The 24,338-nt window shown below is 38.2% G+C and overlaps 2 protein-coding genes and 1 long non-coding RNA gene across 4 annotated transcripts in view; all 3 read left to right on the forward strand.

Moving 5' to 3' along the window:
* The window catches only part of LOC577692 (low-density lipoprotein receptor-related protein 2), an 83,996-nt gene extending 74,822 nt beyond the window's left edge, over window positions 1-9,174 (forward strand). The window contains exons 49-51 of the mRNA XM_030977833.1: window positions 740-1,087; window positions 3,180-3,320; window positions 8,960-9,174. Coding sequence (XP_030833693.1) covers window positions 740-1,087; window positions 3,180-3,320; window positions 8,960-9,075 — 605 coding nt within the window. The 3' untranslated portion in view covers window positions 9,076-9,174. The remainder of the gene's footprint in view (window positions 1-739; window positions 1,088-3,179; window positions 3,321-8,959) is intronic.
* A 1,707-nt stretch (window positions 9,175-10,881) lies between these two features.
* On the forward strand, window positions 10,882-12,926 carry LOC115920985. The gene is made up of 2 exons (XR_004062648.1): window positions 10,882-12,691; window positions 12,726-12,926. It is a non-coding gene; the product is annotated as an uncharacterized LOC115920985 (long non-coding RNA).
* A 1,892-nt stretch (window positions 12,927-14,818) lies between these two features.
* LOC100888795 (receptor-binding cancer antigen expressed on SiSo cells) lies at window positions 14,819-23,232 on the forward strand. 2 transcript variants are annotated; one of them, XM_030977835.1, is made up of 6 exons: window positions 14,819-15,060; window positions 16,521-16,789; window positions 19,605-19,787; window positions 20,472-20,579; window positions 21,723-21,770; window positions 21,884-23,232. In XM_030977835.1, the coding sequence occupies exons 2-6, from the start codon at window positions 16,595-16,597 to the stop codon at window positions 22,043-22,045; spliced, it is 696 nt and encodes a 231-aa protein (XP_030833695.1). In that variant the 5' UTR covers window positions 14,819-15,060; window positions 16,521-16,594; the 3' UTR covers window positions 22,046-23,232. The 2 variants fall into 2 exon arrangements, with proteins under 2 accessions (XP_030833695.1, XP_003726664.1); XM_003726616.3 differs by lacking the exon at window positions 21,723-21,770 and having other exon boundaries at window positions 14,821-15,060; window positions 21,836-23,231.
* The last annotated feature ends 1,106 nt before the right edge of the window (window positions 23,233-24,338 follow it).

The following is a 24,338-nucleotide window of genomic DNA, read 5'->3' on the forward strand; positions in this document are numbered from 1 at the left end:
TTTTTACTAGAGCCCCACATATTTGAGTGATATTCATAAATTTAAGCATACATTGTTTTGCTGTATGCACCAACCAATCGATTGCTATGCAGACAGGGCGAAGGCTGTCTCCATTTTTGAGTGCCATACATACAGTTAACATATTATTTGTGACAAAGCCTGTCTAAACTATGGGCTTTGTTTTATACACGCATAAGCGTACACTCTACTGTTGCGCTGGCGGATAGACTTTCTCTGATGTTTAAGTCAATATTAGAGACTTTTAGATTGAGTGGACGAGAACGGCATGAATGTCCACTGATCATGCGTGTCTATGGCAAGCCATTTTAACATTTATTCCTATTTCTTGATATCAAGAATTACCATTGCTTTAAAACAGAAAATCATTTCTTGATATCAAGAAATAGGAATAAATGTCCACTCAATCTAAAAGTCCCTAATGAGCAAGTATTGCCGTTTTATGTTGAACATCACGTGCGCGCGTTGAGAAAGAAGCTGTCATTTGTTTTGCTAAAAAATTTAGAATGTTCGTTTTTATGGGGAGGGGGTGCATTCAGGTTTCAATATTTGATTGAAAGTTAGATTACACTAATATAAAGCCAAATTCATTTTAACGTCGATTTTCACCAAAAATTGTCATACATTTTTTGGCGGTATCACAGCCGTGATGTCATCTACACATGCATACTATGCATCAATCTCCATATTATGTTAAACATGTATGTTCTCCTTTTTTCAGTGACATATGATCTGACTGACCCGATGAACATTTCGTCTCCCAACTACCCCAATGACTACCCGGTGCATGATTACACAGTGACCTACATCACCGTACCCGAAGGCATGTTAGTCCGGGCACGAATATTAGACTTCGATCTCAGCATCGCGTCTATTGTACTCTTCAGGAACGGTCATGATACCGAATCAGGGGAGTCCGATTTCATCAGATCATTCACCTCTGATTCAGAAGTTATCCTGGGAGAGACGGAGGTACTTTCAGAGGGCAGCAACACGATGTCTATTGAATTCCACTCAAATTACTTCAGTCAATCACGTGGTTTCCTCATTGAGCTGTCAGCTGCGGAAGGTAATTTTTACATAATATTTATTTATTTATTTATTAAAACATATTTTAACAGGATAACATTGATCAGCTCGCAGGCTGTTTTACATAATGGTCCTGCATAAGGATGGAAAATACACATTCAAGAACTGACAATAAGAGTAGTTACAAACAAAATAGCAGTTTTATACAAATAGGAAAAATAAGATTAGGGAAAAACGAAAAGAGGAGAAAAAAAGATAAAATAATGCAATATAACATTAACATTATAACATTTTACATTTTACATTATAATAATATTGAAAAACTTTGAGGTCAATATTGACATGAGGTCAGGGCCCTGTTTCATGAAACTTGTTATCTATTGACAAGTTAACGATAAGCGTTGTAAGCTACTGAAATTGTGGCATTTGATTGGCTGAAAGCAAATTTGTCATAGATGTTTAGCATTTGTTATTGATAACAAGTTTTATGAAACAGGGCCCTGGTTGGAACTTTCATCCCATTTCAGGTTGTTGTTGTTTTATTCTTTAATAATAATAATAGGCATTTGTATAGCGCCGTCTATCTAGACAATGCTATTCCGAGGCGCACAATAGCTATATTTTTGTACTGATACATGTAAGTAATGTATGAAGAAAAGAAAATAACAATAATCATGTTGAGAAGTTAAAACATTGTCAGTGCAATGAGCAAGGAAAAACGTTTTGCTTGTATGAACAGTGTAAATTTGAGGATTTTAATGTTTCTATATTGAAAAGCTCTGGCATGAGATGCCAAATATAGTGGTGTCCTAGTCTTGTGGATACGTTACCGCACTGTGGATCGCATGGTTCACGGTTCGAGTCTCCCCGTGGCATTGATGCCTTTTGGCCAGATATTAATCTACATTTGCCACACTCCACAGAGGTGAGGTAAATGGTTACCTAGAAAGAAATTTCTGGAATGTTTGAGCGCCTTTGGCTAAAGCCGGGTAACAATATATTGCAGGGCCCTCATAGAGAACAATATCAATACTGATGAGACTATCCTGGGTAAACATAACATATTGTTATCATTATTATTATTATAATTAGTAGTAGTAGTAGTAGTAGAAGCAGTAGTAGTAGTAGTACCATTAATCAAGTCCATTCGTTGACATGCAGTTGTCCAAAAGAAGACGTAGATGGCGTTAACCAGTATTTACCAAGCTACACCCCCTTTAAAGAGATGGTTTGTTGATTTCAAACTTGACTGAATTTGGTATCATTGCAATCGAAAAATTACACTGAGTAAAATCATTACATTTGTGTAACTTTTACATTTGAGCGAAATTTATAAAAGTTGATTGAACTTGCCGAAAACTCAACACACTCAACGCCCCGAAAACATCGTAAGTCAGCTGATTTTTTAAGTGACATCACAATATGAACAGCGGGCCGCTCAACTGAAATGATTAACGACGGTGCGAGATGCAGTTTGCGTGCTATTCACATGTATTGCATTGACTCTCGAGTACCGTACCCATTTATACCTAACGCTGTTTACCTTCATCAAAATCCCCTGGAAATATATGGACGAAAACATACTTGATTTGAGTTTTGAGGAGATAGAAGAAGGCTCCTCCATGGCATGGTTTTGGTTCTTAATCTGACTTTAGTCTAGATAAATGGTATTTAACTTCCAAAAAGCGAGTGAATATATCGTCGATGTATGTAGCGTTCAAGTTTAATTTAATTTATTCCTCACAACAGTGAGGGCTTCAAAAGTACTTTGCCCATTTTGTTAATGTCCTCAGCAATCTGTAGAGGTGTAATTTGCCATTTTTCCACATTTCAATGAACCATCTCTTTAACACGTGGGTGGAGAGGAACAACGTAGATAGCATGCCTTGCTCATCAATATAAGTGCTGTGCCGGGACATGAACCCACAACCAATTTGGACATGGTTTATTCAGAATCACTCTGTCTCTCTCTCTCTCTTTCTTACTGATTATGCACCCGTATTGAATCGCATCACAACTGCATGTAGTAGACAACTGGCACCAAACACACATGTTATTCCTGCCCTCAGCCTACCATAACCAGTATATATCTGAAATGTAATCTTTTTCTTTCTAATGTTTTATATTTGAAGAACCAACATGTGCCATTGATGAGTTTACATGTGAACTTGGTGGTTGCATCTCTTACAGCTTCACATGTGATTATTTCGGTAATTGCCCTGCGAATGAAGACTTCTCGGATGAAGGAAGTATTTGTACAGCACCGGAAGGAGGTAAGACTTATAATAATATGGATATTTATATAGCGCCGGTATCCGCCAGGCTCTGACGCTCATGGCGCTGTACATACATGTATCACTATCACAAAAATATAACATTCTTAACTAAAATAAAGTAAACTAAAACAACACAAATTATTACGCTACATTGACATGATTAAATAGCACTGTTTAGAAAGAGATGGGTTTTTAGAGCAACTTTGAAGGCATGAAGGGTAGTTAAATTACGAATACTAAGTGGCAGCTTATTCCAAAGGGACGGACCAGAATGAGAAAAAGCTCTATCCCCCCAGGAACTGCGCGTCTTAGGGACAACTAATAAGGAGGATTGAGATGAACGAAGACGTCTTGTAGGCTTATACTTAACAATCAACTTGATATTGTAGGAAGGAGCAGAGTCATACAATGAATGGAAAACTAACAACAACAACTTAAAAATGATTCGGTCACATACCGGGAGCCAGTGAAGAGTTTTGAGAATGGGGGTGATGTGGGTTCTACGAGAAGAAAGTGTGACAATACATGCAGCAGTATTTTGCAGTTTCTGAAGTCGAGAAAGTTGTGTGTTTAGGGAGTAGATAGAGAATAGAATTACAGAAATCTAAGCGTGATGAAATAAGAGCATGTACAAGTTTCTCTGTGGTTGAACGACTTAAGTATTTCCTAATAAAACCTAGATTTCTTAGTTGATATCTGACTGACTTACAAATACTAGAAACATGAGTTGACAATGACATAGACGAGTTTAACATGACACCAAGGTTACGACATTGCGAGGAAGGACTAATTACAGAATCTGATATGGATATATTGAACGACTGTATCTTAGCAAGATTTGATTTGGAACCCAATAAAATTAGTTCAGTTTTACTATCATTCAGTTTGAGTGAGTTCGAGTTCATCCAAGTTTGCACATCTTTGACGCAAGCTTCGAGTAGTTTGACAGTCCGACTTGCGTCATTTTGATTGGGAAGGAACGATGCGTAGATCTGGATGTCATCTGCATAGCAGTGATACTTGACATCATGCTGTTGTAAAACTTGCTTGAGCCTAGTGATGTACAAGGAAAACAGCAACGGCCCCCCGACTGACCCCTGCGGGACGCCACAACTGAGCTTGACAGGATCAGATCTTTCATGATTTACACATACCAATTGCTGCCGTTCATCCAAATAGGACATGAACCATTCAAGTGCGTGGTCACAAATTCCAATTGATGACAATACATTGACAAGAATACGATGGTCCACAGTATCAAATGCTGCTGACAGGTCTAATAACACGACTGCTGTGATCCTACCAACATCCATTTCTGTCAGGATGTTGTTGGTCAGGTTGACGAGCAGGGTCTCAACACTGTGATTTGCACGGTAAGCTGACTGGTGATTGTCAAGTAGATCATTCTCCTGTAGGTAATCATACAATCTAGAGAAGGCTACCCGCTCCAGAAGTTTCGACAAGTAAGGTAGATTCGAGACTGGACGATAGTTCTGGAGACATTCTGGATCTAATGAAGGCTTCTTCAGTAGTGGATGAATATGAGCGATCTTCAAGGCTTTCGGAACTTTCCCACTCTGCAGACTCAGGTTGACCACATCGGCAATGTAAGGAGATATGATAGCGGCACATTCTTTAAGAAGCTTAGTTGGAATCAGATCAAGCTCACATGATTTAACAGGGTTGTTGCGGATAAGGGACTCAATTTCCTCTGAAGTAGTATCTGCAAGTGTTGCAAGTCCAATACAAGACAGTGGTGGAAGTGGAGCAACATCAGTACAGAGGTTCCTTCGAATACTGTCAATCTTGGAAACAAAGAACTGGCTGAAGAGCGACGCTAGGGATTTGTTGCATGCGTTCGCTGGAAGTGGAGATGTCTGTTTGCGATTCAAGAGTGCATTAGCAAATTTGAACATCTTCTTGGAGTCGTTACCACAGTCACTTATTGATTGCTGGTAGTAATCATGTTTCGATTTGCGGAGAAGAGAGTGCACATGTTGTTTCTGTTTGCAATACAGTTGACGATCGATCTCCAACTTCGAAAATCGCCACTTCTTTTCCAAGCGCCTACGTTCTTGTTTCTCACTTTTAATTTCGTGAGTAAACCAAGGAGTATGAGCTCGTGTCTTGACAGTTCGGGATGTGGCTGGTGCGTGGACATCTAATAAGTCACTGAGAACCATGTTATACAAGTCGACTCTAGCTGTTACATCGTCAGTGGGTGAAGATGTCGAGGAAAGCTCGCTGTTCATCATATCTGTTGCAAATGATGTTCTGTCAATTGCTCTGATGTTAGGCATGACTCGAGGATGTACAACTGATGGAGGTTTGTGCAGATGTATATTGCACAAAATTGCAGAATGGTCCGAAATACCTGGAGTAATCCGAAGGTCTAAGAACACCTTGTCATTCGATTGACGAGATATAAAACCGTCCAGGATGTGACCCTTGTCGTGGGTAGGTGTGGAAACATGCTGCACCAAATCATAACCTGCTAAAAACTCATTGAATTGCTTGGTGTTTGATGCCAACAGATTGTCAAAATGAATGTTAAAATCCCCAGTGATGATAAGCGACATGGGTTTCAGCAATCGTTCGTCTAGCATGCTTGAAAACTCGTCAAGAAAACTTGTATACTTAACGGAGTTACCTGGAGGACGGTATATGATAACAACGTCCACGTTGGTATTCTTGGAAGTCAAGGTAGCTGACAACATTTCAAAGCATTGAAAATCTGATGGAGGGTTGACCATCACGTTCAATTCACTGCGGTAAAGGAGGCCGACTCCACCTCCACGTTTACATGCCCTCGGGAGATTATAAAGCTGTACCCAGCAGGCTTGATGGCAGCGATGACTGCATCGTCATCCGGAGTAAGCCATGTTTCACAGATTCCCACGACATCACAGTCTTTTTCCAATATAAAATCCTGGAATTCTGTAGATTTGTTTCGGAGTGATCTGGCATTCAACATACAGAACGACAGATGGTCATCCTTTGGATAAGTCTGATCAGTCAATGTTATCAAGTTGATGTTGCAACTTTTGGGCACAGACGTCTTCACAAACTCAGGATGTGTATATATATGTGTATCGGAAGATGAAGGAAACCCAGTAATGATCAGGATCGGCAAACCATACTTGCTTTTACTGCGGTTTCCTCCTTTAAATAAGCGTCTTGTTCGTCGTCGATAAGTTGAAGGGTGAACGAGGCCCCATCCATGTTTAGCACACGGTGATCTTAACAGGCCCAGGGCCGATAAATTGGAACACAACTGCGATGATAGTGAGCATTCATGAAAAGTAGATACTCCAGCATTCAGCTTATGAAGAAACCCTATGCTATATTTTCTTGTAGCAGTAACTGTACAGTCAGGGTTTGAAGCAAGAAGCATTATTGTTATAATAGATGGAGTGATTGGTGTAGATAAAGGATCAGGACATTCCGTAAGATCCTGTTTGTAGCAGTCCTGAATCCTTTGTAGGCAGGTGGCTTTGTCCAGTTCACTTTCCAAGAAGAGTGAATAGCCAATGTGATGGTCACTGCCATTCAGAGTACCAACTATTGTCAGTGATGAGTCAAGTGGATGACCATGAACAATAGTAGTCTGGAAGTATGGTGCTGGGAGATCTGGCTGGACTCTCAGATTGTGATGAAAAGTGAAATAATATATCCAGAAACTGCTCAAAATAAGACCAGACTCCTTCTTCTGAGTAGGACCATGATGATCACTGAGTCCTAAACTTTTACATGGTATAAATTTGAAGTAGCTGTTACTGCAAAAACAAGGTAATTTTAAGCAATAATCAAGAGTGTGATCGGGAGCTGCCAGACACTAGCGCTACACCTTTGTTAACAAACATTTTCGCGTAGGTCCTGTAATGATGATGATAATAATGATATTGGTTTCTTATATAGCGCATTTCCATTAACTGAACGGTATCATTGTTACCCTAGACATGGATTTAATTACTATTCTGCACATTACAGTGCACATTCTCCACTCCTTGAGGAGCATTCCAGCTAGTCGCTTTTTTATGGGCACTCACAATTATTCAACTTCGACACCGTTCGCGCCCTTCCAATTTAAAGGGAGTGTAGACTGAGGAGACTATGCGTCTTTCCCGTGGCCTGACTCAGGGCCAATCGGGTATAATACAACAAAGGACGACACGACCTCAGCAATCACGTGCGTGCAACGTACGAGAAACCGAAGCGTGAGGAGAACTTTGGTCTGTTTCGCTTACGCTGACCATGTAGAGATTAAGTCGCTGACTACCATTAATCAAGTCCATTCGTTTAGTGCAGTTGTCCAAAAGAAGACGTAGATGGCGTTAACCAGTATTTACCAAGCTACACCCCCTTTAAAGGTACTATGTCCCTTTTGCAGCCAACCTCAAATGCTGTAGAACTTTGCAGGAATTATGAATATGCCATGTATGTCCTATCTGTGAAATTTAAACGTTACCAGTGTCCTGATATTCAAATTATGCAAGGAAAACCGTTTACTTGCTAGACTTCACTGTCAGACATTATTGAGTGACTGACTGGCTTTTTTTCTTCTTTGGTAATAACATACATGAAAAGAGTTGTAAAAGGTATTTGTCTACATCAATAATCCACTTCTTGCGATGGCCAAGATTAAACTGATTGAATCTTTGCGCAGCATAAAACGTATGACCATTCGGTACAATTGTCTGAAAATCAAGACTATTACTTTTGGGCTCTATAGCCCTAAAGTCGATTTGACAACTAATAGTCATTATTTTCCCACTTGAAGACATTTTCAAGCCCCATCTTATTTAGGGAAGTTCTAAATTAGTATTATCTTTCAAATGCAGTTGGAATTTAACTTTTTCATTTTTTTGGCCTGCAAATGGGACATAGTCCCTTTAACACGTGGGTGGAGAGGAACAATGTAGATAGCATGCCTTGCTCATCGATATAAGTGCTGTGCCGGGATTTGAACCCACGACCACTGCATTTCTAGTCAAATGATTAAACTACCTGTCTACATCACCTCTATAAACATATAAAAGTTACAATTAATCGTAACCTCGACAATAAATGGTAGCCTACAATTAATTTTATGGTGCATGAACACATTGAAAAAATGTATAGTATGTGACATAGTGCCTCTCCCATTTGTTTTAACACACATAATTGATAAAATTTCAATTTTTCAAAATGTATAAATCAGGGCCCGAGAATATAAAGAGTTGCGATTGATTTGATCCAGGGTCAAGGAGGTTCTTTTATTTTTAGACGACCTATAATAATGTGGTATCCATTATATATTGTGAATAGTGCCCTAAGGGAGAAGGTACTTCAGAGAAAAACAGAAATAATTGGTGAGATGTCCATGACTACATGTACGTCATTCCACTGATTAAATAGTCAGTTTGAGATTGGGATAGATTTAATGATGGCATATTTCAAACATTCGTTACTCTCTCTCCTTTTCTCTCCCTCCCTCTCTCTCCCTCCCTCCCTCACTCCATTTCTCTCTCCCCCTCTTTCTCTCTCTCTCTCTTTCCCTCTCTCCCTGCCTGCCTCCCCCCTCTCTTTCCCTCTCCCTCCCTCTCCCTCCCTGTCTCTCTCCCTCTCCCTCTCTCTCGCCCATCTTCTACGTGCAGGTGACTGTGGTCCGATGCTGTACACCTGTAACGATGGCCAGTGTTTTACCCTCAGTTACGTGTGTGACTTTTGGCCAGACTGTTCAGCAGGAGAAGATGAGTTGGACTGTCCGTAATTCATCAATCGCATCGACGTGGGTGGGGTCAAATGTCAACAAGAGAATAATAACACATTTTCCCTGCATTACTGAAATAGCCCCTCCCCCCCCCCCCCCCACCCCAAAAAATATATTTCAAAAATAGTAATGATAATACATGAATAAATAAATAATACAATTTAAAAATCTAACTTTGTTGATGAAATGTCAGTAGTACCCGCTCTGAAATATAATGTCCAATTTTTGGCTTGATTGTATGGGGTACATTAACCACACATATTATTGAAAGCCCAAGAAAACTTGAATCACTTTATTCTTTTATATGTTCATGAAAATTTAATTTTGTATACACGCACAGGTATGGAAATATAAAAAAAAATGTGTATTTTTACCTTTTTTAACGTTAATTTTACCTTTTTTTTTTAGATGCCCCCCCCCCAGGCGCTCAAGGGGGGGTCCAATTTTCAAATTTTCGAGGGCCCCCCCCCAAAAAAAAAATGTGCTACCTACCCCCCCCCCCCCCCCCCCCCCCCCCCCCCCCCCCCCCCCACTGAGCGAAATGTTGGCCGGGCACGATTTTCATATTTTAGCACACTAAATTGATTTCAAATTTGGGACCCTACCCTTAAGAAATCCTGGATCCGCGCATGGGGGGGGGGGGTCCATTTTTGTCCTTTTTATTATGTATTTTGAACTACAAGATGTACAGACTACCGGTATATGAACAAAGAGTGTAGGTTGGATTGCCTATAAAACGTGCCTTATCCTAATGGAAATACTACCTGTATAACACAGAGACAGATATTTTTTAATCTCAAGGCGAAAATATCGGCATAAGAGCTGGTGCAGTGTTGTTTTAAAGAAGAGTTTGGGTTTTGTTTTTGATACTTTCATCTCTATTTGCTATTTTGCTTTCAATGTAAGCTTATGCAAGCTGTATTAAAGGAAGTTTTTTTATAAAAAGAGTGGAGTATGCAATAGTCTTTCCATTAGTCCAACATGTGAAAACAAAAATATATATTTTTAGGGGATCCAAGAACTGAACGTTTCAAAGTCTGTACAGGTTTAATTGTGATCACCCTGCTTGTGTGTTCACCCCTAGTCTTTCATACCAAAATTTGAGGTTTGAATTATGTGTTATCACGTAGTTGTTGTTGTTGTGTTTTTGTTAACCCTGAACGGGTAATTCACTCCTACATGTAGGTTTGCATGACCTCTGACCTCACTGTCAATTGCACAATTTGGAGAAGTACGGTATAGAGAATATATTTTATGCCAAATGGTGTGTATAAGTACTAGAGTAACTGTATATGAATATGATGTACTTGTACATTTATCATAGAAATATATACACCTGTCAATGTCTATTTTCAAGGTATGGGAGCTAGACTGTTTTGTAACAATGTTTGTAATTAGCGCACAAGTTGATAGCCATATTCAATTGAACAGTACTACTATTGAATGAATCCAATGCTAAATATCTTGGTTTATTTTCTATCTATGCATCAGTCTGTGTATTTTATAGCATGTTTAATCATTTAATTGGTGATGGGTGATACTTTTTTTACCATATATATACATTTTGAAGAAGAAAAAAAAATCATATATGTACATTTTATTAAAAAGTCTGTAAACCTTTGGTAAAGTCAAACCTGTCTATAAAGGCCACCCAAGGGAATTCCAAACACAAAAAGTAGCTACTGTAGGACACTTCAGGCCACTCTAGACGGGCTCTTTAAAGCACATCAGTACTAGTTTACAGGAAAGGCCACCCTGCAAGGTCACTGGACAGGTGGTTATCTCGTCAACTCAGCTCTCAATTAACATAAGAAAAAGAGGGTCATGGGGGACCAATGGTCACCGATTATGCATTGTTTGTTATGTAGAGGGCGCAAATGGCTACAAGTAGTGCAGTGGGACTTTAAGACATTTCTCTCTCAAAGAGAAATATACTGATAAAAGACAATCATTTCAGATGGCCGTTATAGAGAGGTTGCCATTTTAAAGGTTTGGCTGTACTTCGTTTTGGTTCAGTCACATATGCATCCAAGCATTTTCCAGTTGTAAGGTATCCTTCACCAGGCATAGATAAAAAGAAAAATCATTTCTTGTTGATGAAAAAACTCCCGAGTCGTGGAAGTGGTAGGGGGCACTGCAACATTGCCCCTTATCTTTTGTTGGGACATGTCTCTGATTGCAATTTAAAGCTGATGCCCCTTTCGGCACACTTTGCCAGAGTCTGAGAAAGGAAAATGTTTGGATATCAAAACAATATTTTGTTATTGCTGCCATAATTTTGTTTTAATTTTTTCTAGAGGTACATGGTATGTTGTAATGTAAGAAATGTACAATTTTTACTCTGAAATATGATCCCTGTTTTTGATTGATTCTCGTTATAATGGTAATTAAGTATCTTGATAATGCAATGCGCATGGAATGATTTGTTGAAGATGTTTATAACAGAGTATGTCGTCAATTTATTGAATACTGATTTATTGGAAATACTTCTGGAAGATGAACAAATATTATATTGTTGAATTTTTACTGAGAATTTTCTTTAGAATTTGTTATTTTGTAACCTTTTGACTAAAGATCGGCCTATACAATTTACTGATAGGTCGTTTTTTATTTGTTATACTATACATGCATATCGTAAATGTAGAGTAATTCACATTTTCTTTAATGTTCGTTTTATATGCAAGGTGTTTTTCTTACCGATTGAAGGTGTGGGATTAGGTTAAGTTTGATTTTGTTGAAAGGTTTTAAGCTGGCGTTTAAACAACTTATTGCATGATTGAAGCTGCAAGTTAGGTACTTATTGAAATTGAATGGCACAAAAAGATGCTACACTGCAATCATTGGTTGGCTTAAAGTGTATAAGTCATTCTATCTCTGAGTGGTGGTTGTTTCCAAGAGTTGTTGTTTCATAATTATGAAATGTGCATCTCAAGTTTCTTTGTATCGGATCATTCGTTCAAGATGATATCTCAAAGATCAGACGTAATGTGAGATTCAAAAATTACCTATAATGATCTTTTATTACTCAGACTCGGAACTTACTTAGGCTGAATGTAAAGGCTGCACTAGTCTTATGCACAAAGATTGTGACTCTGTAAGTTATTCTTGATAGTTAAAACCTATATATCACAGAAAGTTAATGATCATTCTCCGTGACTGTTTAGGTTGAAATTTGAACTATCAAGAATAAATTATGTGCTAATCTTTTTTAAAGAAAAGAGGTAAAACTACCATTTATTCTAAATGTGTGGGCAATAGTGTATTACTCTTGCCCGTACTCTTGAGAATCCAGTACAAGGTCATTGCACTATGCAATAATTCAAATACTAACTTTTCTCTTGCATTAGAGCTCGGCTACCGAAACTAAACATTTACTTCCCAGAAGAGCCAGTAAAATTTATAAATCCTTCAAATTATTTGTATGTACATTTACAAAATGATGTTACTATGTACATTTTAGGTCATATAGCAGCTACCGTATACAGTCGAACCTGTCTATAGCGACCGCCCAAGGGAAACACAAAAAGTGAGCTTTGTAGACGGGTTCCTTTAGTAGTATGTGATTCAATGAGAAACCATTTTCAAGGGAAACAACAAATGTGGCCTTTGTAGACAGGTGGCCTTTGTAGACAGGTGGTCTTTGTAGACAGTGGTCACTATAAAGCAGGTTTTACTGTAGTTGTCAATATTTCTACTTGGAGGATTATGCAAAGAATCTCTAATGAATGCAATTACTTTTGGGGATCACACCAATCAGCTGAATATTTGGTGAGGTTTGGATGACCAGTACTTAATGCTATATTCAACAAGCTTCTTAGAAAAATAAATAAATTTTGCAGCACTTTCATGTATACTTTCTTAATGCGTTCATTAATTTGTATAATAGTGGTGATGGTATAGTAGTAAGGGGAGGATTGGGCAGTAGTAGTAGTTATAATGGTAATAATAATAATCATAATGTAAAGAAGGAGAAGGGGAAAAAGAAGAAGGGGGAGGGGTAAAGGAGGAGGCCTGGGTGGTCACTCCCAACATGACTGGCTATGCACCCGCGTCCAGAAAAAGCGGCGAAAGGGTGTCTTTATCAGCTATAATGGCGCCGTCGACGTTTTCCTTGAAAAGGGGTGTTTTTCAAGCACTGATCGCACAAAAAACAAAAAAGGGTACCTTTTTAGATTTACAAGTTCGGCGTTTTCTACGTTTTCCTTAAAAAGGGGTGTTTTTCAAGCACTGATTGCACAAAAACCAAAAAAGGGTACCTTTTCAGTAGCATGTGTGTATGAGAGTGACCCCCCCCCCCCCCCTGTGGCCCAGCAGCATGTCCAATGCACACAATATATCCATCTCAAGTAATTAAACTAAACAATGGAATTCAGTGATATTTCCACGCAAATACAGATACGCGCGCAATGATGAGAATAAGAAGCACTGAGAGAACAATAATGGATATATAAGAGAAGTCGGCTAAAAGAGGGAAGAGAACGGGGGAGAGTTCGAGGAACACGTTTCCAAATGCTTTCGAAAAATCAAATGGAAATTCATATGGCTATATGTCCATTACGTTTCGAAGTATGCGAAAATTACAATGATGTATTTACGCAATCCAAACAGGACTAAAATAGGATATCGAAATTGACCTTGTCTGTATTTTTTATTTTTCGAAGTCTTTGCGATAGTGTGAGAAATAATAGAAAAGAACTCAGGAAGAAGAAAAAGCAAAATCGAGAGAGAGGCATGCAGAGAGAGAGAGAGAGAGATAGCAACTTAGACTCAGGATACAGAAGTAGAAAACTCGATAAGAGAAGAAAAGTAAATTATAGTAAAGAGAACTCAGAAATGATAGTTTTTAAATTCAGAAAGAGGGATAGAGAACAAGAAAGAGGGATACTGTAGTAGAAGAGAACTCGTGAAAAGAGGTAAGAGAGACAGTTCGTAGAGAACTCAGAACGATAACAAAAAAGAGGTATAGAAAACGCAGAAAGAGAGAGAGATAGTAGAGAACTCGAAAAGAGAAGAAAAATAAATTATAGTTCAGAGAATTCAGAAAGACTCGGAGATTAAAGAAAGAAAAGAACTCTGAAAGCCTGTGTGTTTTTTAGTCAGAAAAAAAGAAGAAAGAGGAATAGAAATCAGAAAGAGAGATAGTAGTAGAAAACACTGAAAAGGAGAGAACACATAATTATACAGTGAGAGAAGAAAGAGAGATAGAAGAGAAGTCAAAAATAAAGACAGAGAGTAGACGAGAAATCATGAAGAGAAGAACGATGAATTATAGTATAAAAATCTAAGAAAGAGGTGTTCAAAGAAAGTAATAGTTAAGACCCATCAGAAAGCCTTAGAAAATGGGGGGGGGGGGGTTAACTCAAAAAGAGAAGAGAAGAGAAAGGGAAACTTATAGAAAGAGAAGAAAATGCGATATCTGTATATAGTAGAGAACTCAGAAAGAGAGGAAAGAGAGATCGACAGATACAAGAGGACTGAGAGAGAGAGAGAGAGAGAGAGAGAGAGAGAATTATATAATTTTGTTGTATTAATATTAAACTCTAAATTTGACGATCGATTTGAACTGTGTAGCAAAGCTAGGCAAAACCAGCTTTAGACTAGAGTTATTGTGTTGATTATTATACATGTTAAAGAGATGACTCAGTAGAGAACTCGACAGAGAGAGAGATAGACAGACAGACAAAGATATTAGAATGATAAATGATGAGTGATGATGATGATATTTTTTTTTCTCGATAGTATAGGTCTAGAATTAAAAAAAAAAAATGAATTTTTGTCTAAAGAAAGATGTCAGATTAAGACCAAGAGATGGCAGTAGTCACATATCGTTAATTTAACAGAACAAAATGGCTGCGTCCATAGGTGCATAGAAAACGATGATGTGTACAAAAAACTGAAACAGACTGCGATCGGTCGGTGGTGTAGAAGTTAGCGCCGAGAAGTTCATATGGGTTCTGTGCTCCCTTCCTTCTGACTAGAAAAGTGGTAAGTTTGATTTATTTTCGAGTTAATAATAGTCTACAGCATAACAGGTTCAATCAGGAGTCTAGATCTGCAAATAAGAAATTAGTGGCTAGACGTCAGTAGCACCCAGTGCAGGAGGCACTACCAGGCAATTCATGTCACCGTCTACGGTCTAGGTCTAGTCTAGTGCAATGATGATCTCGCCGGGTTGGCGTGGCGCGGCGCGGCTTAGAAATAGACCCTTGCCCTGACCCACACATAGGAGCATCGCTATACCTACTGGCTGTGTAGTAAAAGCTTAGACCAAATTTTCTGTCTCTTTCGTTTGTTAAGCCTCTTATTTGGGTAGGGTTGGCTCTCTCTTTAGAGACGGAAGCCGACCATACCGCCAAAGGTGTGTAAATTTACACACTAAATTTGAAACTTATCCCCGAATTACTCCTTTCACATGATGCATATCAGCTGCATTTTATATTGTAAATTAGATCTATAGCCATAGACCTAGGCTTAACTACTTCGGTTCCACTTACCAACTTGACTGAAATAATCTGTTTAATGGTCCATTTTTAGGAAATTATGCGTCAAAATCGACATCCATGATAAAAATCTTGCAGCGGTAGACTAGTTTAACTTTAAACTCTTGCTGCGCGCGCGTGACGTCATCTAAATCTCATCCCTTCTAGTCTACGCCGAAGGCAAAATTATTAAATATAATGGAAAAACTGTGCACGAGCTACGAGTTCGTAATGACATGCACAGATTCCAATAATAAGATTGGAATAATCAATGATTTTAAATAATTTAGCTTCATATTTTGTAAAATGGAATCTGATATTACCTCTGTAACCACCATATATACCGTGGCTTACTCATATATTACCTCACTCATTATGTATGTTTATAACATGTGTATGTTTATCACTGTCCTGTAATATTTCATTTATATATTTGTATTGTAATACTCTGTAACCTGTGGAAACCAAATTTCCTGAAAAGGACAATAAATTATTACACTATTATGAAGAAGAAAGGGGGCCATTTATCAAAGGTAAAATAGGAAACATCTAAAAAGGGGAAAGGGACACTCATTAGAAAGAAAAAAGGGCACTTAAAAAGGAAAGGGGGCGATATAAGAAGAGAAAATGTTCTTAGAATGGAAAAGATACCGTAGAAGAAAAAAAAAGGGAACTCAAATAATTCTGGAACACAGAGTCCAAAAAACATTCTTCCTTACGCTACAATTCCTTGGGTTGGATTCTTTCATTTTGCTCCAAGTGAAGTTCCCTGGGATTTTTTTTCTGTTTGTAAACCCACTCACAATTTTACCATCGTGTATGTAATGCCTGAATTTCAGTCTGTGCGAGGTTGCTATATAGTCAAGCTTGCATCATATGTGTGAAAAGGTATGACCTTAACGCTGTGAGAATAAAAACCTTATCGTTCAAGATCATTCAAGACTTTTTATCCCCTCTCTCTCTCAGATTATTTGTAAGACTCCCAAGTACAGAGTGACATCCTCAACTCATCAATTACCATCATCATTATTATCATCATCATGAAGTTGTCGCCATGGTTACTGTGCTCCTGCCTTGCGTATTTCTACTCCTTTATCAAGAGGACCATCTTCCGCTTCCGACGGAGACGTTCTAGTGATCCTAGTCTACCTACCAAAGGATCAGGTCCAGGGGGAGGCGGACCTAGTTCCTCTGCCAACGGGTCCAGTGCTAAAAACTATGCCAACACCTCAGGGGTAAGTTTAATACTGGAGTCAATTCTATATGTACATGTGCTAAAATCTACGCCAACACCTCAGGTGTAAGTTTAATACTGGAGTCAATTCTATACGCTACGTGTGCTAAAAACTATGCCAACACCTCAGGTGTAAGTTGAATACTCAGGGCAATACTATATATGTATGGTTGTTCATTAGTGTAACGTGTTATTGTCACTTTTTTTTTTTTTTTTTTTTTTTTTTTGGGGGGGGGGGGGGTGTTTCTTTTTCAAATAGATTCTACAGGCAGTGTGTGTGTGTGTGTATTGGGTTTTTACAGACGTGTATCAATCAGATATGATTATTTACGTCTAGGGACCAACCTTTAAACGTCACTGTCCGAAAGACGTGACTCAGTTTCGAACCTGCATCCTCAGCCGAATCAGTTTGTAACTTCCACATTTAGCTGAATTACAGGCGCACGCCACAACGCCATCAAATTATGAAATTATGAAAAAACAGTTGGTTAATAAAGTCCGGGAAAAGGTGACTTGGGCACAGAGTGGGCATGTTTAAAACTCGTTTTAATTCGCTGATTTGTTTAACATTTTAAAAAACGTGAATCAAAACATCCATTATTTTTTGCTTTAATTACTTGGTTTTGTTTTTATTTTGGCATGATCATGATTCCACAGTTCCTTATTGCAATACAAGTAGAGTGACAGATATTTACTCGGTTGGTAGACATTAAAGATAAAGTTGAGTTCTGGTCATGCGATTGCATTGTGAAAGGAAAGGTGTGGAATGGATCAGAAAAAGATGATCATATAGCATGCAAGTATTGGTGTGTACTGCAAGGTTCCTGGAGTCATCAAAATCATAATAAATTTGGCCCAGTCTTGGTAAAGTAACAAGCACTGTACACAGAGAGATGTATATGGGACTATAAAAATGGTGTCGGGCCTACTTACATATGTACCTTGATTTCCTCATCTTTCTATGCTTATTACTCAGCCAGTATACATTTTCTACCAAAATTGTTTGGCAAATGACATTTATTTGTAATGTTGAACATTCGGTGTAAGTTTCGTTTGATTCTGTGAGAATTCATTTTTTTTTTTTTAAACAGAACTCACCTTAATATTCCAGGGGCTGGAATTCATGTCACAATGATTGGGTGTTGCTAATTTTGTAAATCACTCACTGATCACAAATTGGCGGAATATTGCCACTGTTGCATTCCGACCGTGGAAATATCTGTGTAATTCTAATTTACTAGATGCATCAGCACATTCATGCAGTGCAGCAAACGGATGCATGCATTTTGAAGACAAAAACAAGTGTGTGTGTCTTCACACAGCGCGGGCGCAGAGTATACAGAAGTACATGTGAGTTCTGTTTTAGCCTGCAGGTCATTCGCGAAAAAGTATCCCTGGGCCATTAATTCGCAAACATATCTATACAGGGAAATGTTGGTTTAAAATACAAATGGGTTTTTTGTTAGGGAGTGTCCTATTGGCTAAAAAGGCGTCATGTGACAGGCGACAACCTTTTTAACATAGAATATTGCATACGAAAGTGAATTAGACTGCGCACCTCTCTTCCCTACACGTACCCATCCATTGTTTTGCAGTGTTTAAGCTACGTGCATCTGACATGAGATCTCAAAAAACCCATGACTTTATAATATTGCATGCATCGTTGAGGTTTGTTCTATTCACTTCCAAATTCAGAATTTGCCGGTTCATGTATTTTGTTGTATTGAATTCCAGAGCATGCAATATTTGTTTAATACATAATAAAACCCAGCAAACAAAGACTCACCTTGGATAGGTTAATTGTGATCTAGATAGGACTAATCACCTAGTAAGATTCTGCCCATTAAAGGGACTTTGTAACATTGTTCAGATGAGAGAAAATGGTGTTGAGATAGGGACTTCAGTGCTAAATGTACAATCAAAGATAATCTGAAAGTTTGAGTAAAAATAGACCATTAATAATGATAAATATTGGGGAAAACTGATCAGATCAATTCCTTAATTCTCCCAACTATATTATTATAATTTAATTACATTTTAGGTGAATGTAAATTGTGATAAAGCAGTGAATTGGCTCTACAGTATATACCATTCCAAACATTTAATTGCTGAAATATTTGTTATTTGTAATTTACTGTTAGAGCCTTACAGAGGGTGTCGCACAGTGCCACCTCCAAAGAAAACCATAAATATCTTTGTGGTTTGAGAATTTGTTATGATTGTTTGCATGTTAGAGGGTTAGTTCAGTAGAAGGAATAGAATTTGTAACATTTCATACAAAAATTACGCAGTTTTTTCATCAACCTTCAACAATGTTACCGGTTCACTTTAATTTCTAAGATTTTGAATGTCTCACACAATTTTGTGATGATAATTTCATTACTTACGTGTCTACTATTATTCATGGGCAACTTCCTCTCTGTTTTAGATGTCTCCTTTCAGTGATATTTTTGGGCATTACTTGTTGATATATATTATGTATTATAAACATGAGCAGAAAGGGCAAAATCACAGAATAATTTCAATCTATTTCTGTTGCACCCATTGTGCATTGTTTCATCCATGAAAAAGAAGTATTTAATTTAAAAGAAAGAATTATTCAATTGAAAAGAAAGTTTAAAGTGTGAGTATTTACACTGCAAAAATCTGTAAAATGTTGGCAAGCGCTTCAAGAAACAACACTCCAGAGGTGGATTTTTTGGTAGTTGCTACTCTATACGTCTTCCGACGAAACACAGGAATGTTGAAAAATCAATGATTTTTGGTTGCAGTGTAAATGCAGCTAATTAATATTGTTCTTTCCTTCTCTTGATCAGGTTGACCTTGCGTGGGATGACTGGGGGGACGGTTCGACTATGAGCATCAAGATCGACCCGACCACTCCCACAGTCGCACCTAGTAACCAAACAGCGCCCTCGTCGCTTAGCAACCCGGAAAATGAGGAGGAGGAAGATCATGTGGACTATTTTGCAGATATGACGCCAAGATATAAGAAACCTGTAAGTGATTCATGGATTTACTGACTAAGGAATAGATTGTACCCATTGGTGCAGAGTGGTGTACAATAATGTCTTGTTTCTATAAATGGTATAGGTTTGATTATTTATGACCCAACTTATTTCCTGTTGTAATGTAGATAAGGAAGAAACAAACGTTTAACCCTTATTTTGAAAATTCTGTTTCCTGCAATCAAAGTTTAAGTGCAGTAAAGCTAGTACCGGTAGAGCTATTAACTATTTAAAATGGGACTTGAAAATGTGCGTTCTTTTTTATTATTCTAAAAGCTGTAAAGATTTATTTGAGTATTTTATGGAAAGCAGATCGTTTTGTCCCTTATCCAAAAAACTATTCTTTCAATATATTTCTATCCCTTTGTATCATCTTTCTATTTATCACTATATGTTTGCCTTTCTTATCTTTATCATGGGCTTGCTACAATGTCTCTGTTTGTCTCTCTATCTGTCTCTCCCTCTCCCTCCCTCTCTCTCTCTCTCTCTCTCTCTCTCACACACACACACACTCTCATGTGTGTATCTTGACTGTCTTTATTGCATTTCTGTCCGTTTTTCTCGCTTTCTCCCTCTCTCTCTCTCCCTTTCTTCCTGTCTATGTGTGTGTCTCATATTCCCTATTAAGTCTAAAAAGCACTGTATGAATTTTTTTTCTCACTTTTTTTCCACCAGCCTACGATACGAAAGAAGACTCCTCAGATGATACCCGGTCCGTCTTCATTAACTCAAGGCCTCTCCAACAGGCTTACTTTAGGGATGGATGAAACAGCAGTACTAACGGTAGGCACTATTGTTCATACATGTTTGCTTCCTTATATGCAGTGAAACCTGCTTAAAGATAAAGTGGAGTTCTGGTCATGCGATTGCATTGTGAAAGAAACGATCATGTACACATCAAGTATTTGTGTGTATACTTCAAGATTCTGGAATCATCAAAATGATAAGAAATTTGGCCCAGTCTTGGTAAAGTTACAAGCACTGTACACAGAAAGATGTATATGGGACTGCGTGATATCTATCCAGTCCGGATAGATATAATAATTTACCAAATATATCAATTAGTAGGCGGTTTCCTGGCAAAATTTGTATCATCACGTATTAGTCAAAACATATTCGTCAAAACATATTCTTTCACATGATTGGTATTAATAAGAGCTTCCATTTCATTTTTTGAGAGGGAGGCGTTTCCAAATCTGGTCTATACCTTTGAAAGCATTTAATGCCAGAGAGAGACTTACATAGATGAATAGCAGTTAGAATGAACAAGTGTCTAGGGTATATATCTGTTTCCCTTTGCTCGATTAGTGTTTCTCATTGAAACATGTACTAAATGAACGTATACCTAAAGATCACTTTCCTGGTTTAGCTTGGGTGGTCTTTATATTAACGGGTTTTACCTTTGAGTTGGAAGTTGAGAGCCTTTCTTTTACAGGGGATCAATCTCTCAATTAAATATTGGTATGTGTCAATCATGATATTAAGTTGGTTTTAATAGAAGCAGACAAAATAAGAGGGTCAGTGAAACTTTGAGCAAATGGGAGGGAAACTCGCAAGATACTTCACAGAGTTGCCAATTTGTGTTTGAGTGATCGCACCTTCAAAAATTCATAACTCGTTTTTAATCGGTTATTGCTCAAACTTTCAGTGACCTGTTTCTCTCATTTTTGTGCTTCTATTAAAACCTACTTAATATCAAGGTGGACCATCCCTTTAAAATCCGACACATCAGCTGCAAATTTTATTCTGTATAATGGTAATGTAAAATCAAAAAAAGACACTGCACTTTTAAAGTTCCATGTTATGCTAGTCAAGCAGTCTTGCATGGGGAGATGCTCATGGAATAGTCATCTCCAATTTTCCTCTTTTATTCTGTTCCAGAATCAATCTAGTGCTCATTTAAACCAATTTAATTTTAATGTTCAGGATGAGCTAGGCGCTTGGTCAGAAAACGACAATGGTTGGGGGGAGGAAGCTCTTTTTATCTGCGCCAGGATCAATCTAGTACTCATTTGAACCAATGTTATTTTTTTTTACAGGATGAGCTAGGCGCTTGGTCGGAAAACGACAATGGTTGGGGGGAGGAGGCCGGAGACGACTTGGCTTGGGAGGCGGACCAGGTCATCAGGGAGAAGAAGCTAGCAGAGCGGGAGAGACGCGCTGCCGAGCAACGACGGAAGAAGATGGAGAGAGATGCCCAGAGGGTAACGAAGAAAGATACAGGCAAACTGGCCACAAAATTAAAATGAAGGACAGCGTGTAGGAACCTGTGACTTGATTATAGCCATCATTTCTTAACCCTCTACATTCTGGAGCCAGGTGTTTCCTGTATTAAGTCTATTGGGATTAGAGAATTCAGTAGTCAACGGGATGTAAAGAGGGCGCTTGATATGATGATAACTCTGCAGTGAGCTTTTTATGATCGCCATGGAAACCGGCTAATTCTAAAAGAGTGACGACGGAGGTGACATGTTCGTGTAAGATTTTGTATTGTAAAGAATTAGAGGGATATTGAAATAGTAGGCCAGGGGCTTGTTTCACAAAGCCTTTTTTCAATGGCAAATGACAAAAATCACTGACAAATCTGCTGATAACCAATCACAAGCAAGGATTTCAGTAGCTTACCGGTATATCACAAACTGTCATTTGTCACTGATGACAAGTTTTTTGAAACGCCCCCCATGAGATGTGCATCAGTGGTATTTGAAGACAGGGAGAAAGATTGTTTGAGGTGTCTAAAATGGAACCTGTCAAAATGACCGCATCTATATTACAGTCAAACCTGCTTTTAGTAGCGGCCACCTGTATGGAAAGACCTGTCTATAAAGACCACATTTTGCATTTCCCTTGAAAACGGTTTCCCATTGAAACCTGTACTGAAGGACCTTGTACATATGAAGACCATCTGCCAACAGAGACCACTACTCATGTTTCCCTTGTGCGGTCTTTATGTACAGGTTTCACTGTATAGCGGCCTCCTGTTTACAGCAGTCACTTTTCTGCTTCCATTTGGTGGCCTTGATGGACAGGTTTGACTGTACTGTACATGTATGTTGGATTAAGGGCCCTGCTTCATAAGAAACAAAATTGTCATCTATAGCAAATGCTATATATCTCTTTGACAAGTGTGCTCATAGCCAATCAAATTCAGGAATTTCAGTATATCATACATCAATAATTTTAATAAGATAGTGATAACAAGATTATGACACACTGCCTGTTTTGCTTTTAGAGATTACATCACGACATCACTAAAGGCGCGTCTTCATCATCTCAAGATTGCCAAATAGCCCGCTATTTCTGATTTGGGAAATAAACCTGAAGTTACAAATCGCGTCTTCATCAGCTCGAGATTCGACCTCGAATCTCGAAACTCGACTTTGAGAATTAGCTCGAGATATTTTGCTCAGCATTAGCGCATAGTGCGAGTCTTCGGTCTGGTGAAGACGCACAGGACAAATAGCTGGATATTTTGCCAAATAGTGGGATATTTTGCAAACTATCCCAAGATATCTTGGGATGACAATCCCCGACCAAATATCCTGCTAATTGCTACTTCAGTCTGATGAAGACGCAAATTAGCTGGATAGTTTGCGATCGGTATAGTTCAAATAGCTGGATATTTGGCAATCTCGAGATAGTGAAGACAGGCGTAGTATGTTCATACTTAAAAGTGCATACATGTACAGTGCCATGTTGCAAGCTGTGATGATGTCGGTAGTTCAACTAGGGTATGTCATTAGCAGACTGCTGAAATTAATATGCTTCATAACAATACTTGACCATGTTACTGAATTCTTTAAATTTATCCTTTATGGAAAAACATCCTTGCTATGCTGCAGAAGGCCGTACGGCATATTGCCATTCATAATATTCGACTTGTTAGGGCTATTTGATCCTGTTTAAAGAAAAAACATGTTCATGATGTGTTTAGATATGTGTTAGGATTCACAAAATATGCAATTTTAGTTTTTCCATCTGTGAATGTGATGACGATACCCAAATATGTATAATATAGCATAGGAAATGTCCATAGACTACCGTATCTACCGTAATGATGCATTGATCTATGAAAAATATGAGACATTCAAACTAACATGCTCATTCCGACATACGTTCATATCACATGACCTCATATAAATACCAGTATGTGCTGATGTAAGTGAGCTGTAGCTTTCACTGAACATGTTTCCCCGCAAGTTTTTGTTTTTCATTTGTCTGTTTTTCGTTGGTCTAAACTAAACAAAAGCAACTACTCCATAATAAACAAATCACAGTTACTTTGAGTTAATATTACTTGAATTTGAATTCCCTTATCATTATCAAAGACATGGTCTGCCAAAGTTTGATATTATCAAATGCTGTGGTATAGTGGTTCATTAACTTTGGCTCTCTATCCAAGGATTGAGGTTCAATTCTCTGCCCGCCACTAATGTCCTTTGACAAGAAATTAATTAATCGCATTTGCCACCCTTCACCTAGGTGTACAGTATATGTACCCGATATGCTAGATCAATGCATATTTTGCCGATGGCTATCAAC

The sequence above is a fragment of the Strongylocentrotus purpuratus genome, unplaced genomic scaffold (genome assembly GCF_000002235.5).
Source record: "Strongylocentrotus purpuratus isolate Spur 01 unplaced genomic scaffold, Spur_5.0 spur5_scaffold_1, whole genome shotgun sequence".
Classification (NCBI taxonomy): Eukaryota; Metazoa; Echinodermata; class Echinoidea; order Camarodonta; family Strongylocentrotidae; genus Strongylocentrotus; species Strongylocentrotus purpuratus.

Bases quoted from the DNA above. Each gene is read 5' to 3' on its own strand.
- LOC100888795 (XM_030977835.1), top strand. From the start codon at position 16,595: ATGAAGTTGTCGCCATGGTTACTGTGCTCCTGCCTTGCGTATTTCTAC. The intron at 16,790-19,604 runs GTAAGTTTAATA...TCTCTTGATCAG, and splicing joins ACTATGCCAACACCTCAGGG to GTTGACCTTGCGTGGGATGA. The intron at 20,580-21,722 runs GTAGGCACTATT...TTTAATGTTCAG, and splicing joins ATGAAACAGCAGTACTAACG to GATGAGCTAGGCGCTTGGTC.